Raw genomic sequence first — 17,099 nt, forward strand, 5'->3', positions numbered from 1 at the left:
GGGTTGTCTCACAACTTGATTGTACGAGCTGAGAAGCTCAAATATTAAACTAAAATTAACCGTGAATGTTTGCTTGGGTTTAATTATATTACACTATCCCTTTAAAGGGAGGGTGAAAAGCCAAATCAAGTGATTAATTATGGTTTATATATACTAATTATAAGACCAATATACAGAAAATACCTCTGAATGATTTTAAAAATCAAATTAGCTAGAGATTTCATAGATAATTTGGACAAAGGGGCAGTGAGATGTGAGAAAAACTGAGAATCATGATTTGCACCATAGAGGTTAAACAGTAGAGGAGTAGACACCAATTTGTCTCTATTCTCGCCAAATATTTACTATTCATTTCCGGTTTTTTCCCATTTTTCTGTACAAGACAAGAGTCAGTTGGTATAGTTTGCAATGTAGTGTTATAGGGGCCTAGAGATAACAGCTATTCCAGAATTGCGAAGTATCGCAAACAAAATGGAAACTGTAAAACAAGAAATCGTAACTCCAGAAAATTCAGACTCCGATGATAATAATAGTAGCGATGGTAATGTCATTGCATGAAAATATTTAGTTTGTTTTTAAATAGAAAGTCATGGTTTCAGCAAGTAATAACGAAGGCGATGACTCGTCCGACGAAGAAGTCAATGATGACGATAGCAGCGGCGATGATTGGAGTTCTGAGGAAGAATACACACCATCTTCCAAAAAGAAAGGCCAAAAAAGCAAAAGTCAAAATAGCGGAACTCGAAGGACCGCCGCTGGTCGCAACAGTGAAGAGAGCAAGAAGAAAATCCGAGAAAAACGCGCCATCCAGCGGCTGGACCCTGCATTTCGTGAAAGGGAAAGACAAGCTCGACTAAAGAGACTTGGACTCGAGGATAAGAAAAAGAAAGCGACGGAAGCGAGGGTCAATTATCGTGGAAAGAAACGTCAAGCGCAAAATGAAAAAGACCAGACACAAAGTTACCCAGATTTGAAGACTAAAAAGAGAGAATTTCAGGCCCTCAAGCGAAAAGACCCCAATTATCGCGAAAAAGAACGACAAGCGAGGGCTCTTAGACGTCAAGACCCTGAATATCGCGAAAAGGAGCGACAAGCGAGGGCTCTTAGACGTCAAGACCCTGAATATCGCGAAAAGGAGCGACTAGCGAGGGCTCTTAAACGACAGGACGCCAATTATCGCGAAAAAGAGCGACAAGAGCAGGCTCTTAGACGACAGGACGCCAATTATCGCGAAAAAGAGCGACAAGAGCAGGCTCTTAGACGACAGGACGCCAATTATCGCGAAAAAGAGCGACAAGAGCAGGCTCTTAGACGACAGGACGCCAATTATCGCGAAAAAGAGCGACAAGAGCGGGCTCTTAGACGACAAGACCCCGAGTATCGCGAAAAACAGAGACAAGAGCGGGCTCTTAGACGACAGGACGCCAATTATCGCGAAAAAGAGCGACAAGCAAAGGCTCTTAGACGACAAGACCCCGAGTATCGCGAAAAACAGAGACAAGAGCAGGCTCTTAGACGCCTAGAACCTGAGTATCGCGAAAAACAGAGACAGGCGACGATTCTTAGACGACAAAACCCCGAGTACAGAGAAAGAGAGAGAAAAGCTATAGCCATGAAACGACGCAACCCGCAGTTTCGTCAATTTGAAATAAAAATGGCCGCTTTACGAAGGAAAAAACCCCATTTCAATGATAAAGGCGATGTCATAGAAGATGTCCCAGGTAAGATCAGATCGGACATCCGAGGGCTCGAAGGAAGTCGTCAAGATTTTTTAGTACTCGATTTAATTTAGGGCCGACAACGACTACAAATGTAGAAGAAATTGAATGCGAAATTCACGATGATTTCGATGACGATGATAGAAAAAGGGAAAGACGCCTATTTATGGAGAAACGTAAAGCCCAGGCGTCCGAGTACGCGTTGTTGGAACGCGCCAAAATGGCCATTATGCGTAGGGACCCGGACTATGCACTGAGAGAAAACGCATTAGCGCGGTTAAGGCATAAAAAGAAGAAAGCCTTAATAAAGACCGCAGAACCTGGCCCAAGTACTAATGCGCAAACTCAAAGTCCAACGCGTAAAACAAATGAACGAGATATTCCCGATGTGCCCGTGGGTTATAACTTAACGTGCAATATCATCCCAAAGCTAGTAAAATCCCATTCTTTTTTTCGTTTCAGGAAGCAACAGTGCCAGATACGGTTACAGAAAATCTCAATTGATGTTTTATGTATCTTGTAGCCGACAGAGGGCGCCACGATAGGGCGTCGTCGGCTAGCTACGGATGTAAGCTTAAACCCCGAAATCTCCATTAATATCAACGATGTTTTTGTGCGTTTTCCGTCGAAGTAAGTGCAGATCTGTTTAAAACAGACTTTTGTAACTGTATGTAATACAGGGGGACGGTGCGCCACCTGGTGGCAAAGATCGAATACAATAATCGCGCCCTTATAGTGTCGGGTCCACGATGTAGCAAAAATTATTTTTAAATAAAGAATGATCTGAAATTATTTAGTTAATCATGTGCTCAGAACATTGCAGAACATCAGAGTTGCAACAGCTTATTCTGTATATAGTCTGTTCCCAAGGTCTGTATACGGCTTCGCATGGTCTGTTCCAGCTCGAGACGAGCAAAGCCAAGGTCTGTAACTCTGTATACCACTCAAAGCCTCAAACAACAACATTCAGACCTAGGGCTTTTGTCGTTGAGCGCGTGATCGAGTGGGTTATGTATAGCAGACGATACTGGAGGTAAATTGTTGCCATAACCGAAACCGAGTACTAGTACTACAACTACATCCAGTACATCGTCTGACATAGATTTCCAGATTATTTGTAATAAAACCATAGCTTTAAATTTTTAAACATTAAATTTAACTTTTAATTGTTAACCTTAGTTTAATACATCATTAATCATTTGATTGAACCCTTCAAAACTAAGCTTATTTCAAATTAAAGTAAGAAACGAAAATGAAATAAGGTTTATTTTGTCATGAAATTGAGGAGGGACTAAAATTGTCATTGAGCATGTCACCATCACCAGGGGGCGCTAATTTTTTTTTATCTTACAAGTATTTAGGATAGCACTATTAATTTTTATTTTTGACTCTATGAGGAGGTGATGTCGTTACTGATAACAATTTAATGTTATAGGGTAATGGCAGCCCTCCGCCTTCGACTGTATTAAGCTCTATGGGGAAATAACATGGGGTGCCATTAGTATATAGAGATTACGGTTATTGCAGATTGCAACATATCGCGAAATTAAATGGAGACGGTAAAAGAAGAAATCGTAACTCCAGAAAATTCAGACTCCGATGATAATAATAATAATAGCGATGGTAATGTCATTGCATGAAAACATTTAGTTTGTTTTTAAATAGAAAGTCATGGTTTCAGCAAGTAATAACGAAGGTGAGGACTCATCGGACGAAGAAGTCAATGATGACGATAGCAGCGGCGATGATTGGAGTTCTGAGGAAGAATACACGCCATCTTCCAAAAAGAAAGGCCAAAAAAGCAAAAGTAAAAATAGCAAAACGCGAAGGACTACCGCTCGTCGCAACAGTGAAGAGAACAAGAAGAAAATCCGAGAAAAACGCGCCATCCAACGGCAGGACCCTGCATTTCGCGAAAGGGAAAGACAAGCTCGATTAAAGAGACTTGGACTCAAGGATAAGAAAAAGAAAGCGTCGGAAAAGAGGGTCAACAGGGTCAACAATCGCCGCGAAAAAAAGAGAGAAGATATTTCTTGCAGACGACAAGACCCCGAATATCGCGAAAAGGAAAGACTAGCGCAAAGTGAAAGACGACAAGACCCAAATTATCGCGAAATACAGCGACAAAAGTTGGCTCTTAGGCGACAAGACCCCGAATATCGCGAAAGAGAAAGAAAAGCCTCGGCCCTTAGACGACAAGACCCCGAATTCCGCGAAAAGGAAAGGCTAGCGCAATCTGAAAGACGACAAGACCCAAACTATCGCGAAATACAAAGACAAAAGGTGGCTCTTAGACGACAAGACCCCGAATATCGCGAAAAACAAAGACAAAAGTTAGCTCTTAGACGACAAGATCCCGAATATCGCGAAAGAGAAAGAAAAGCCTTGGCCCTTAGACGACAAGACCCTGAATATCGCGAAAAAGAAAGGCAGTCGTTAGCTCGCAGACGACAAGACCCTGAATATCGCTCCAAGGAAAGACAATCGTTAGCTCAAAGACGAAACGATCCCGAATTCAGAGCGAAAAAGAGAAACGATTTAGCGCAAAAGCGGCAAAACCCGCAATATCGCGAACTGGAAAGAAAAATGACCGCTTTGCGAAGGCAAAACCCTGAATTTAGGGCCAAAGAATTAGAAGCTAATAAAAAACGGCGCAATGATCCTAATGTGAAAGTAGACGAGTTCTACACAGTATTAAATGAGGAAGGCGATGCTAATGGAGATGGCGAAGGTAATATCACCCGATTATTCGCGATGCGCGTGCCAAGGCTTATCGTCAGACAAATTTGGGACCAGACTTAGAAATAGCACACGTCCACTGATCCAAAACCAGTTTATTAATTGCTTGGACTAGTTTTTAAATTCAAAAAGTGGGGGTTACTGGTCCTCGGGACCAGTTTATTAATTGCAAATCTATAGGAGAACAAAGGCTGGGACCACTCCGGAGACCAGTTTATTATTTAGGACACTAGGCCCGGGATCACTGGTCCCAAGGACTAGTTTAAAAATTATCCTTATTTCTAAGTCTGTTTGGGACTGTTATTAATATCTTCGACTTTGAAGCAGACGACGCTTCATTTTGACCCAGATTTGCGAGTTAAAATCGCCTGATAAGCCTTGTCACACGCAAATTTGGGACTTTGAAGCAGACGACGCTTCATTTTGACCCAGATTTGCGAGTTAAAATCGCCTGATAAGCCTTGTCACACGCAAATTTGGGACTCTGAAGCAGACGACGCTTCATTTTGACCCAGATTTGCGAGATAAAATCGCCTGATAAGCCTTGTCACACGCAAATTTGGGACTCTGAAGCAGACGACGCTTCATTTTGACCCAGATTTGCTAGATAAAATCGCCTGATAAGCCTTGTCACACGCAAATTTGCGACTCTGAAGCAGACGACGCTTCATTTTGACCCAGATTTGCGAGATAAAATCGCCTGATAAGCCTCGTCACACGCATTGCGAATAGTAAGTGCTCGCTTTTATTTAGGGTCGACAAAGGCCCAAAATGTAGAAGAAGAAATTGACTACGAAACTGATGAAGATATTGACGAAGGCAAGAGCAAACGAAGGAACCGCCCAACCCGGGCTCAAAATCGGGACGACCCCGAGTGTAATATTAAGGAACTGAGTTGGGTGCAAATAAGGCGACAGGACACAGAGTACAAAATGTTGGAACGCGCCAAAGTGGCCATTATGCGTAGGGACCCGGATTATGTACTTAGAGAAAATGCGCTAACACGCTTAAGGCGTAAAAAAAAGTTGGGGTTAAGAAAGAGTGCTAACGTTGGACCAGCGGAACCTGGACCAAGTTCTAATGCGCAAGCTCAAAGTGATTGTCAGCTGGAAACTGAAACTGACGCTCCTGATGTTCCAGTGGGTTAATATAATACGCATTATTGTTATTGTTCCTCGGCTTATAAATTCCTTTGTTTGTTTGTTTCAGGAAGCGACATCAGCGCCTCCAGTTTCAGAAAATGTTAATTGATGTTTGGCTAGCGCCTTCTGGTAGCTACAGACATAGCCCACTCAATCACGCGCTCAACAACGCACTCTGCTCGATTTGTCTAGAGCATCTTGCGTCGTTGAGCGCGTGATCGAGCGGGCTATGTTACAGACTAACCCTATTTCAATAGGGTGTATGTATATAAATCTGTAAATATTTTGAGATGCGTAACCAACACTATAACCCCAAATGTTTTCCACTATTAGCAAAAGTTTTTGTGCACTTTGCGCAGAAATGAACGCAGATACGTTAAAAATAATTCTTTATAAAGGGGAGGTAGGGATCTCACAGGAAAAGTCTGATGTCCTAATAATTGCGCAACCTCGTGACAGCTAAAGAAAATACTGCACTTAGTAATATTGGGCCTATGGTGTAGCAAAGATTATTAATTTATAAATAAACATTATTTGAAATTATGTTATTCATAAGTTTTCTTTTCAATTCCGATTAATTTCATCCAACTTATATCAATTCTTGTCGGATAACTTTACAAATACGATAGATTTCTGCTGTTTATGGGATAAATAGTTGATAAAAATATTTGCTCACTCTCGTATCTGGTATTATTAATTCGTGGCAGAACTTATAGCAGACGTTGTTGGAGGTGTTTTTCGAAAAACATCGCAAAGGCCTTTTATTTTCTAATCTTGTAAGCCAAGCTTCTGAGCGACAGAATTTGACATGTTGGTGATCTTAGTCCTACCCTATAAGTGCGACGACTGCCCAATGTCCGACGGAGTTTACTACCCGACCTCAACCCCATTTCAGTCATCTCAAAAATAAACCTCATTTCCTTCCCAGATTCATCACAAACTGTAACCCGATTAATATCTTACTTGCCCAGGACCCTTTTAAGGGAGCATTGAAACCAAAAAAAAAAAAAAAAAGTTCAGATGGTCTGTCAGACTGTCACCGACGGACGACGGTCGTCGTAGCTAAGCTACCTATCTGATAGTTGTAGTTCCACGCTAAAATTATGAATTACAGAGACTGTAGTATCTTACTCTTTTAATTTTGAGTTAAACCATTCACCGTCCATTGTCCAAGGCAGCTTGATCGTAATGCAAATAAACGTGCTTACTCAAAAGTAAGCGAGACATTTGGTAGCTGCAACTCAATTACTATCCTGCAACTAGTATTATAAAATAAAATGCCAAAAGCTGAAATAATCAGTCCAGAAAATTCAGATGATGATCAAAATAATGTCGATGGTTGAGTAATTTTTGTATATTTGAGCATGTCATAAATATCAAGTTTGCCGATTTTGAAACTTGGAAGTTTTGCTAATAAAATACTACAATCACAATGCTGATTTTGTTGTTTAATTGTAAACATGGTCAGGGATTTGCAAATTTGTAAAGTGGGGGCCATTTGCTCCATGGGGGGGGGCTGTAACCTTGATAAGTCAGGGATTTGGAGGGGGAGAGATCAGGGATATCTAAATTTGGGGAAAGAGATCGTGGATTTCCAAATTTGGGGGAGATAGATCAGGGATATCGAAATTTGGGGGTGGGCGGAGATAGATCAGGGATATCCAATTTTTTTTGGGGGAGGGGGGCAAGATAGATCAGGGATATCTAAATTTGGAGAAGAGATCAGGGATATCTAAATTTGGAGAAGAGATCAGGGATATCTAAATTTGGAGAAGAGATCAGGGATATCTAAATTTGGGAAAGAGATAAGGGATGGATATCCAAAATGTTTTTGGGGGTGGGGAGATAGATCAGGGATATCCAAATTTTTGGGGGGGGGGGGGAAGATAGATCTGGGATAACTAAATTTGGAGGGGGGAGATAGATCGGGGTATCGAAATTTGGGAAAGAGATCAGGGATATCGAAATTTGGGAAAGAGATCAGTGTTATAGAAATTTGGGGAAGAAATCATGGGATATCTAAATTTAGGGAAGAGATCAAGCATATCTAAATTTGGGAAAGAGATCAGATATTTCCAAAATTGGAGGACGAGCTCAGGGACTATTGCAAAGCGCGGGTCCAGTGGATCTCCTACAAGTTGACTTTCCTCCTGAACTCCGCGTTTAGCTTGGCGAAGGCTAGTGGACGGGATTTATAATTGCCAAGCCAAAACTGGATTTCGTAAGGAAAGTCACCTTGTAGGGGATCCACTGGACCCGTACTTTGCTTTAAAGGGCTGTGGTAAATACCTAAAAAATGGTGATGACTCGGAAATATTGGCAAAATTGGGTCAGGGATAGATAACCTTAGAAAGCCAGAGATTTTCAAACCGGAAATTTGTATTCGTCAAATTAATGGCAATATGGCATGATACGATGAGTGCATCTTATTTGGTTCAGATAATGAAGGTCACGAATCGTCACAATCGGAATTCAACAATGATAGCAGCGGCGATGACTGGAGTTCGGACGAAGAATACACAATATCTCCACCCAAAAAAAAGCCGCCAAAAGGGGGGAAGAAACGTGGTCAAACGAGTACGAGAGGAACCAGGGGCAAGAAACCAACTGGAAAAATTGCTAAAGGTATTTATCAAGGCACTTGGCTAGTTCGCTCGTTTAGTCGACCAGATTTGACCAAAAAAAAATTTTGGAAATATAAAATTTAGGTCGCAAAGCAACGTCGCGTAACAACAGAGAAGAGCAATTAAAAAAGCAACGAGAATTGCAAGCCATGAAACGGAAAGACCCCGAATACCGTGAAAGGGAAAGACTGGCGCAAGCTCGTAAACGAAACGATCCCGAGTACAGAATGAAAGAAAGGAAAGCGCAAGCCCTGAAACGACAAAACCCGGAATATAAAAAGAGAGAGTTGAAAAACTTGCGCCTCCGAAGGCAAGACCCGGAGTACCGCAAACATGAAAGACAAATACTCACGTTAAGAAGACAAGGGAAACAAAGCGAAGGAGATGACGAAGAAGTTGAAGAGGAAGGTAATAGTCGTGACGTCATCACACCCTCCTATCTATTCTGTTACCTGATCGGTTTTGGCGACCATATAGAGTTATTTCAGAAGCCTTAGTGTGACGTCACCCACACTATTTGCCCATAGAACCAAAGCGGTACCAAACTTGGCCGCCGACTGCCAAAGCTAAGCCCGTGACGTTTTACCTAGGCACTGACGTCACAACTGAGATAGCTCTATTGTCATAAGTCGTCACAGCTCAGGCCATACAATTTAGACCATACCAATATTGACGTCACATCCCCGTAGCTCCTCCCCTTTCAGTGCCAGTTTGCCATAAGTCGATTAATCAAAGTGAATTTAAGTGTTTATATTTCCTGTAACTCAGATACGGCAGCTACAAAACTCGAACCGGAAAGTGAAGAGGAAAGCGTAAACGATATTGATGACGAAGAGTACGAAGTAGTCAACAAGAAAAAGACGAAGCGAAAACGCGTATCAATGGCGAAACTACGTCAAGACCCTGAGGTTCGCGCTAGACAACGTCAAGCTCAAGCGCGTCGTAGACAAAACCCCGAAGTTCGCGCTAAGGAACGCGAAGCCCAAGCTTTAAGACGCGCGAACCCCGCTTACAAGTTTAAGGAACACACGTGGATTTACATGAAACGTCAAGACACGGAATATCGCATGTTAGAACGTGCCAAAATAGCTCTAATGCGTAGAGACCCTGATTACGTTTTAAGGGAACGGGAATTGAGTCGGTTAAGACATTTACAAAGAAAACGAAACCAAAATAGCAACGCTGTTAGTGAGATAGCGTTACCCAAAGTAACCGAAGCAGTGTTGCCGGTTGAAGGGGGGCAGAATGAAACTGACGTTTTAATGCCAGACAATGTTGTGGTTGACGATGATATTCAAGAAGAAATCGAACCAAACATTCCCGAAGTATGCTATGAAACGCGTTGAAGGGACTCCAAAGAAGGCATTGGCGGGTGAGTAAAATACGTCATGGGCACCACGTGACGCCAAGAACCAAAGAATCCATATGGAGTGGGCCTTTACACCTAGTTGCATAATTACAACGCCAATTGTAATTGGTTCATCTGTGGCCCTTCTGTGCCAATTACCCTTGAGTCCGACTATTCTTCCCCCTTTTTTGGTGTCCCACCCGACCTGAGTTGTGCCACAGTCAGCGCGCATGCCGATTTCTTTCAGATTACGCATCCTCCAACCACCATCATCCTTGTTTGAACCACGCCACTCCTAAGTCAATTGGTGCCTATGACGTATTCCAAATAATTTTACCCACCCGCCTATGCCTTCTTCACAGCCCTTTAAGCATAATTGTACGTTCGCAGAGTAAATCTAGCCATTTTACATAAAAATTTATTTTCAGGAAGCAACAGTGTCCGTTGCTATAACTTCGGAAACTCCGACTTGATGCAATTGATTTTTTTAAGTGATTTTAAATAGAATAGGAACCCCGCAGTTTTATTTGTTTTAAGTGTACATAATCCATTCTTATTGATTTTAAGTAAGCCTTCTTATACCTATAAACATGATCTATGTTTAGAGCAACATCTTGACCTAGAAAACGACATTGTTATGACGTTTGTCTCTGTGTTGCTATAATTACATGGGGGATAGGGGTAAAGTCACACGTAAACCGCTCTATTGAGCAAACAAAGGTCGCGATCCTCCAGAAGGCAATACCATCATGATGTCATCGCTCATCACAAACCCCACAGCAGGCTGTTTGTCTTTTCATTTTTCGAAATATTATTCATTTAACTTTAATTTGCAAACTTTATGGCAATTAAAACTTTAATTAAAAAACCTTAATCTGAGTAGGCCTAGCGAAATTAAACGCTCCTATCGCTCTAACAAATTTGACCTTCAAGCACATTCTAACAAGATTACCTCAATTGTGTCGCCAACCCTGTTAGTCAGTTTGATTCAACCTGAACAGAAATTGAAAGTGAATTACAAAAATGTCTCATCGGTTACTGTTGGTCTTTTAGGCCTAATGACCTATTTTATTGATCTATTAAAGGCCTGTTTTTATTTGTCTATTAATGACCTATTTCATTGGTCCGTTAATGACATATTTTGTCTATCAATGATCTATGTTTTGGTCAATTAATGACCTGTTTTTTGATTTATTAATGATCTATTAATGACCTATTGTATTGATCTATTAATGATCTATTAATGACCTATTGTATTGATCTATTAATGACCTATTTTATTGGTCTATTAATGACCTATTGTATTGATCTATTAATGACCTATTGTATTGATCTATTAATGACCTATTGTATTGATCTATTAATGACCTATTTTAATGGTTTATTAATGACATATTTTTGTCTATAATCCGCTAAAACCAAAATTTGGGTTGGTTGTACTTTAAGTCAACGAAAAATAATGATTATGTTAATCATATCTGTCTGAATTTTTTTAAATAATAAAATAAAGTGAAATTAATCAATCACAAATGCAATCACTCATTGCAATTATTTATTTATTTCATTAATAAATAATTCAGGTACAATTATATTACATTAAATCCTGGTACACGCAATATGCTGATCATAGATGTTTATTCCTAAAACCAACAGTTTCTCAGTATCAATAGAGTGATATAGATAAGTCACAATAAAGTCTTCTGATGTCCAGCCAATACAGCTTATTTTGTTTCGTCCAATAATCTCTTCGATTCCAACGACGTAATCTACAAGCTTGGTTTCAGGTAACGCTTCGAAAGCGACTGCTTTTATGGGATTGATGAATTTGCTGGTAGTTTCTGGTGGTAATTTGGCTACTTTCGCTGTATTTTCAAAAATAACTTTTGGGGTTTTAGGCTTTTTTCTCGGCATTGTAACCCTAAAATTATCGTTAAGCTTTTAAAAAAAATCCGTTGCAATATCGAGGCAATTGCAGTTTACCGGGCACTTTTAAAATTAAAAATAAAGTCGATATTTCTGCGAAGCAACTCAAGATAACTAGAAATGATGAAAACCTTTTGTAGGAACTCACAAAAAATATTTTTTTTCAAACTATTAAAAAATAAATGACAACTGTTTGACCTCTCGACCCGAGGACGGGTTCAGGCAAGCAAATTTGTTAAGCGTAAATATTAGGCCTGCAGTTTCAATGGCGTCGCAGTGCACGAAAAAAACTTCAATACCGCCCTACAGTGTACAGTAAGTAATATGATTATTATATATCAATTATGTTTAAACAAATTAGTCGTAATTGAAGTAAATTAGGCTTAACAACTTGTAAAAATAATTCCCGAAACACCAGTCGTATTAAACATCTTTAATAGTTTAATCGGTAATTTTTTATTCAAAGAAGTGTGAAATGAAAAATCAAATAATTTTTTTCTATTCTACTAATTATAAGACCAATCTGCACAGTGAAATATAAAGGAAATACCTCCGAATGATTTTAAAATTCAAATTAGTATGCATAATTTTTTATTTTGCACCTCCAACCAATCACGTAACGCTGCCTTGTTAAGTAAGTTTGTGCTGGATTTTGTTTTTAGGTCTGTACTGAACCTTAATTCCATTATCCCTGAACTGAACTGAATTGAACTAAAAATTCGAACATTCGAGTATTGTCACCATTGACGCCTACATAATTTGACAAGAGTCATCATGAACCGCGGATTGTTTCCTTCGATCACCGGGTCGAGAAGACACGGGTCTAGATCGAAGAACAAGTTGAGCCGCGGCAGAATCGAAATTGTTGCTTGGTAGCACTTTGGACAGGTATGTCTCGATTAAATACTCGTCGAATTCGACCCTGGAAGTAATTTGGTGACGCTGTCTTCGGTGTTCGTCCATGTTTATTCCGTGTTTTTTCTCGATGCCTTTCATCATTGCTTCGTAATCATACCCTAAAACAAAACCAAATTAAACCATTAGGCCTTGGTTTTAAGTTGTAAGTGGGAGGAGGGTTAATGTGAATAATAGTTACGAAAATCGGGGCTATGGTACCGGTAAAAAATGCGGTGTTAACGTTTATAGAATGCTTACCTTCGTGATGAATATCATGTTCAATGAAATCAGCACCCATAATTTCTTCTTCCATTGGCATTCGAATTGGTAAAATCAAATTTACACTCTGCAAAGAAACCATTACGCCCAGCAACGCCCATATTAAAACATAGTCATTTTGTGTGAATGTTGCATCAGGGTCGTTGAAGGGGAGGAGGCAATTCGGTCAGTTAAATTCCCCGGGACACGTGTAGGGCTGCGATATGGACAATTTTTCCATGGCTCACAAACTCTCCTGTGTCATACATAGCTTACCTTGAGAATTACAAACGTTGTGGTCACACTCCATAAGGTAATGCAAACGCAAGCCAGTAATTGCACTCCTAAGAGGTAAAAACCGCCTCCACGAAGCAGTCCCCTTCGTCCTTGTGTCAAGTTCAGTAGGCGGTCATCTTTGGCGAAGAGACCAACTGCCACCATCCCCCAAACTCCACCCACGGCATGCACGGCAACTGCTCCAACTGGATCATCGATATGGTACTTGTCCAGAACTCCAGGAACGGGACATACGATTATAGCCCCAATTATGCCCACAATTACAGAGTCAACTGCGGTGTAGTATCCGGAACCGGCTATGGAATAGATACCCTCGAAGTTAGAAAGAGTTAGGTATAATTTACCCGCAAGATGGCTCTACCTGTAACGGCTACCAGAGCTGCTAGAACAGTATTCATTATGTCGGTGACGAGAAACTTCTTATGAACGTAATGGCTGAAAGTTATACGTAACGTTACAAGCAGTAATCTATATTTATATTCTGTAAAAACTCAAGTCATGGTTACTCTTCTGGGCCGCCATTTTAAAAGATGGCGGCATACTCGAACTCAAAAGCTATACAATTGGTGAACGCGCTCACTGAACGTGATTTAAATCGGTTGAATTGTGCAATAGTTACCTGTAAAAAATTCCTACGAGGCCTCCACCTAACGAGGCATTTATGGTTGTCACAGCTGCCCTGTGTTATATACCATAGTGGGTCGATTTAAGTGTCATCAAGAGGTAAGTATCTTATTAGTACTTACCTTCCTGCATAATGCCATTTGTTATTTGATATTCCAAAAGTACTTCCGCAGTTGAACACCAACCAACCCCACCTAAAAAAGGAAATAATCACCAATACATGATTGCCTACATTGTGACAGCACACATTCGATATTTTACGAGTCCCAAGCAAATATTTGCAGTATCCCTAATAGGGTCTGTCTTGAGTGCTCGGTTTGTAGTGTCGCAGAATATTCACATCCGAATATAGGCACCACAACGGGGAACAAACTCGTTGGCAAATAGCGAATATTTGGCACTTGTCGAATAGCAAATATGTGCCATCTCTATGATAAGGAAACCTACCACAAAGTGAATGTCCCAATCATGGCGTTTGTCGGGTTTCCCATTTGAGACGACCCTCCGGCGTCGTATCTGTTGAGACGAGGTTTCAGGAGCAAGCAGGCCACTAGGGCAGACGCCCCTCCAAGTAAATGAACCCCGCTAGAACCGGCAAAGTCCAGAACACCCAACTTATTCAGGAAACCATGATCTCCCCATAACCACCCAGCGGGAATGCAATAGGTGATGGTGTTTAAAAATGAAAATACGCAATAAGCGTTGAAGTCCGTTCTCTCAGCCATTGCCCCTGATACTATGGTTGTGGCTATGAGATGGGAATCCATAATACGTTAAAATTTATACATATCCATGATCTAATGAAGTTCTCATTGTGTAAATTTGAAATCGTATGATAAGAAATCAGCTCATAATTTGCAAAATAAATTTTCTCTCATTGGAGGATTTGATAGTTCCTAAGTAGGTCTATAAAGATAATCTACACACCTAATCACAAGTTCAAGTTTTACATACCCGTTGTAGCGAAAGACAGTTGAAAAATGAACGTTGTAAATACTTGAAAAAAGAAAAAAAGACTCAATTAAATCTAAGTAATTAGTTTGGGAATATTTGCTACACTAAGGTATGGTTTACCTGTCCCCATTTTGTCAGGCTCAGCATCTAAGAGAAATTTTCCCACGCCACAAAATGGGTTAGTCAAGGGTCCATCTCCGTACTGAAGCCCATAACCGTACATCCAATAACCTATACCGCCCAATACAACATCCGCAGCGTTCTTCATCATTATGTTCACCTCGTTTTTCTTTGTGACTGCTCCGGACTCCAATAATCCGAAACCTAACAAAAGGGTAAATTGTAAATAATAGAAACCAATAACCATAAGCAAGTTTCCATAGAGCTATCGTTAAAAGACCAGACAAAATTGAAATGTTTCGTAACTTCTGCAATACCCTTGATGTTATTTCTTTACCTATGGTGACTTTACATCATACACTTATGAATGACTCAAAATGCTTTGAGAATCTACGTTCACAAGGTACAGGTGCGAAACTACATGTTTTCAATATTTACCTGTTTGCATAGTAAATATGACAAAACTGGCTGTCAAAATCCATGTCGCGTCATCGGATGTTAATTCAGCACTATGAACATTTGCAATAACGGGTGCTTTAGTCGTGTTCAAGTTAGACGTCCCATTTAGATCTTCTGGTAAAATTGACGTAAAATTTGACATTTTTCTTGACGTTACTTCAAGGAAAGTCCGAAGGAAACTGCACCGTAGATACGTTGGTTAAATCGAATCTATACCCCGGTTTGCAAAATGTACAAACGCTCTTTCATATTTAGTAGCATTAGTAACTCAAAGAACAATAAGTATGAAAGTTCTCATGATTTCTGTGTACTGCTAAGCAGTGTTGCTAATATGGCATAAATAAAGGGGTGTTCTTTGAGCGATTTTGGGTTGAAAATGTAACTTCTAAGACATTTTGCCACAAGGACCACTGTTTTTAAGTTAAGATTGTCCATAGTATTTTACGGATGACCCCTTATATTTAACTCAGAAACTGAAAGACAGTGATTTCTTATTAAATTTAAGGGGTCTTCCGTAAAACACTCAAATCATAACTCGAAGACAGTGGCCCGTTAACGTATTTGACTGAGTATTACACTTACTGTTGTCATCTTACTTAAATTCGTATTCATTTTTAACTTATTTCGTTGAAATCTGCTGTCCTAGGACTCGATATCCTTAAAGTTTGTATCGGTAAAACGGAAACCGCGGCGCAGATGTCTTACTAGACCCAAATAAAAAAAGCCAGGCTCATATATTGATTCAGACTTTACGTCTAAGGCCTTTCGTTGTCGACAAGCGAGGTCTGTGAGAAAAATATAGTCAATACGTTAAATTATTCCGAAAAACAATTTAAGGCTCTTGTAAAGTAAGGTAAGGTAAGGTACGGGCGAAACGCAAAGTGAACTTTCTTGTTAGCTCAAAGAAAATGTAATGGGACTTAGACGTGACATTTCTTTCTTTGGATGTAAATTGGCTGAACGCTTTTCCCAATAGAAACAAATTCCGTACTTAAGAGCTTTTTCCAAAGAAGGGGGCCAAAAACAAACTTGTGTTTGACCACCTTGTTTTGTTAAGACAACAAAGACCAAACTAGATATCACTTTTTGCTGAAAATAAAAGGGTTTTTTGGGCCATTGGTTTGAAATCACTGTTTACTCCAATTTGTTAAACAAACCAATTACCAATATGTTAATCACACTGAGCCTCCTGAATTAAAAATGGTTCGGACATTCTTTGTACTTGCACCATTTCCGGTTAATCACCGAATTTGTTTCTATTTTGTAAGTAAAAATATATGAAGCGGTTTTTACACTTTTAAGTAGGTATGAATTTTAGTCGTGAAATTTCGTGAGGTAAAATTTTGAAAAGTATCTAGTCTTTAACCAACTACATTGTCTTTGTTAAATGATCTTCACATTTAACTATATTAAAATCCAGCCTTAAAAGCTGCAACAGCTCCCGATAGAAACAGTTTTTTTTCTTCTTTTTAGCATAAGATATGTCCCATAAGTTTGTCACTGGTAACTTAGAAAATGGAGCTTGTCATGAAGTGAATGAGGTAGGTCATAGATTCAGGGTAAAGCGACATGCGCCTGGTGAGGTGTTGCCGTCAAATGGGGCTTAGTAAGTTCAGACTAAATAGGAATACGGAAGTCCTGCAAAATTTACTTCAATTCTCGCTTCCGTCGTTCTTGAACTAGCTCGAGCTTCAAGTCTCTCAGTAGCATTACGAAATATAGGTAGGGTCATACTTATGGAAAGAACATATCTTACATACTTATGCTAAGGCTGATTTCTACTGTAAGGTTACTTTCCAAGCACGCTATGTTATGTTATGTTTCCAACACACGAACAACGGTTATATCGACCCATGGTGTCGAAACAATATAATTTAATAGATCGATACGATAATCGCTTTCCGAGCTGTTTTTAACACTTCGTTCGCGTTATGAACGTTTCTACTGAGCTGCCGCCTATCACCAGTTTAATCATAAGTTTATTAGATATGTTCCT

The 17,099-nt window shown here is 40.0% G+C and overlaps 4 protein-coding genes across 7 annotated transcripts; 3 read left to right on the top strand and 1 right to left on the bottom strand.

Moving 5' to 3' along the window:
• The first annotated feature begins 368 nt into the window (after positions 1–368).
• Positions 369–2,508, top strand: LOC149678181 (uncharacterized). 2 transcript variants are annotated; one of them, XM_089836192.1, is made up of 5 exons: positions 369–541; positions 600–1,458; positions 1,561–1,721; positions 1,793–2,112; positions 2,181–2,508. In XM_089836192.1, exons 1-5 carry the CDS (start codon positions 472–474, stop codon positions 2,220–2,222), a joined length of 1,452 nt encoding a protein of 483 aa, XP_089692318.1. In that variant the 5' UTR covers positions 369–471; the 3' UTR covers positions 2,223–2,508. The 2 variants fall into 2 exon arrangements, with proteins under 2 accessions (XP_089692318.1, XP_089692317.1); XM_089836191.1 differs by having other exon boundaries at positions 600–1,721.
• Positions 2,509–2,767: 259 nt separating this feature from the next.
• Positions 2,768–6,147, top strand: LOC149678182 (uncharacterized). The gene is made up of 5 exons (XM_089836205.1): positions 2,768–2,957; positions 3,246–3,341; positions 3,400–4,449; positions 5,211–5,596; positions 5,667–6,147. Exons 2-5 carry the CDS (start codon positions 3,269–3,271, stop codon positions 5,706–5,708), a joined length of 1,551 nt encoding a protein of 516 aa, XP_089692331.1. The 5' UTR covers positions 2,768–2,957; positions 3,246–3,268; the 3' UTR covers positions 5,709–6,147.
• Positions 6,148–6,635: 488 nt separating this feature from the next.
• On the top strand, positions 6,636–11,101 carry LOC149678183 (uncharacterized). The gene is made up of 5 exons (XM_089836206.1): positions 6,636–6,937; positions 8,039–8,224; positions 8,308–8,631; positions 8,992–9,548; positions 10,000–11,101. Exons 1-5 carry the CDS (start codon positions 6,877–6,879, stop codon positions 10,042–10,044), a joined length of 1,173 nt encoding a protein of 390 aa, XP_089692332.1. The 5' UTR covers positions 6,636–6,876; the 3' UTR covers positions 10,045–11,101.
• Positions 11,102–11,108: 7 nt separating this feature from the next.
• On the bottom strand, positions 11,109–16,701 carry LOC149678184 (putative ammonium transporter 3). Of its 3 annotated transcripts, none has more exons than XM_089836204.1 (12): positions 16,397–16,701; positions 15,686–15,888; positions 15,083–15,313; positions 14,645–14,848; positions 14,525–14,566; positions 14,018–14,318; positions 13,693–13,764; positions 13,566–13,625; positions 13,308–13,381; positions 12,926–13,242; positions 12,650–12,737; positions 11,109–12,510 (listed from the first exon to the last, which is right to left on the bottom strand). In XM_089836204.1, exons 3-12 carry the CDS (start codon positions 15,243–15,245, stop codon positions 12,245–12,247), a joined length of 1,587 nt encoding a protein of 528 aa, XP_089692330.1. In that variant the 5' UTR covers positions 15,246–15,313; positions 15,686–15,888; positions 16,397–16,701; the 3' UTR covers positions 11,109–12,244. The 3 variants fall into 3 exon arrangements, with proteins under 3 accessions (XP_089692330.1, XP_089692328.1, XP_089692329.1); XM_089836202.1 differs by having other exon boundaries at positions 15,686–16,192; positions 16,268–16,403; XM_089836203.1 differs by lacking the exon at positions 16,397–16,701 and adding an exon at positions 16,268–16,365.
• Between the last annotated feature and the right edge of the window lie 398 nt (positions 16,702–17,099).

Source organism: Phalangium opilio, unplaced genomic scaffold (genome assembly GCF_054372755.1).
Source record: "Phalangium opilio isolate 3A_F unplaced genomic scaffold, DU_Popi_V2 ptg000042l_1, whole genome shotgun sequence".
In the NCBI taxonomy this organism is placed as follows: Eukaryota; Metazoa; Arthropoda; class Arachnida; order Opiliones; family Phalangiidae; genus Phalangium; species Phalangium opilio.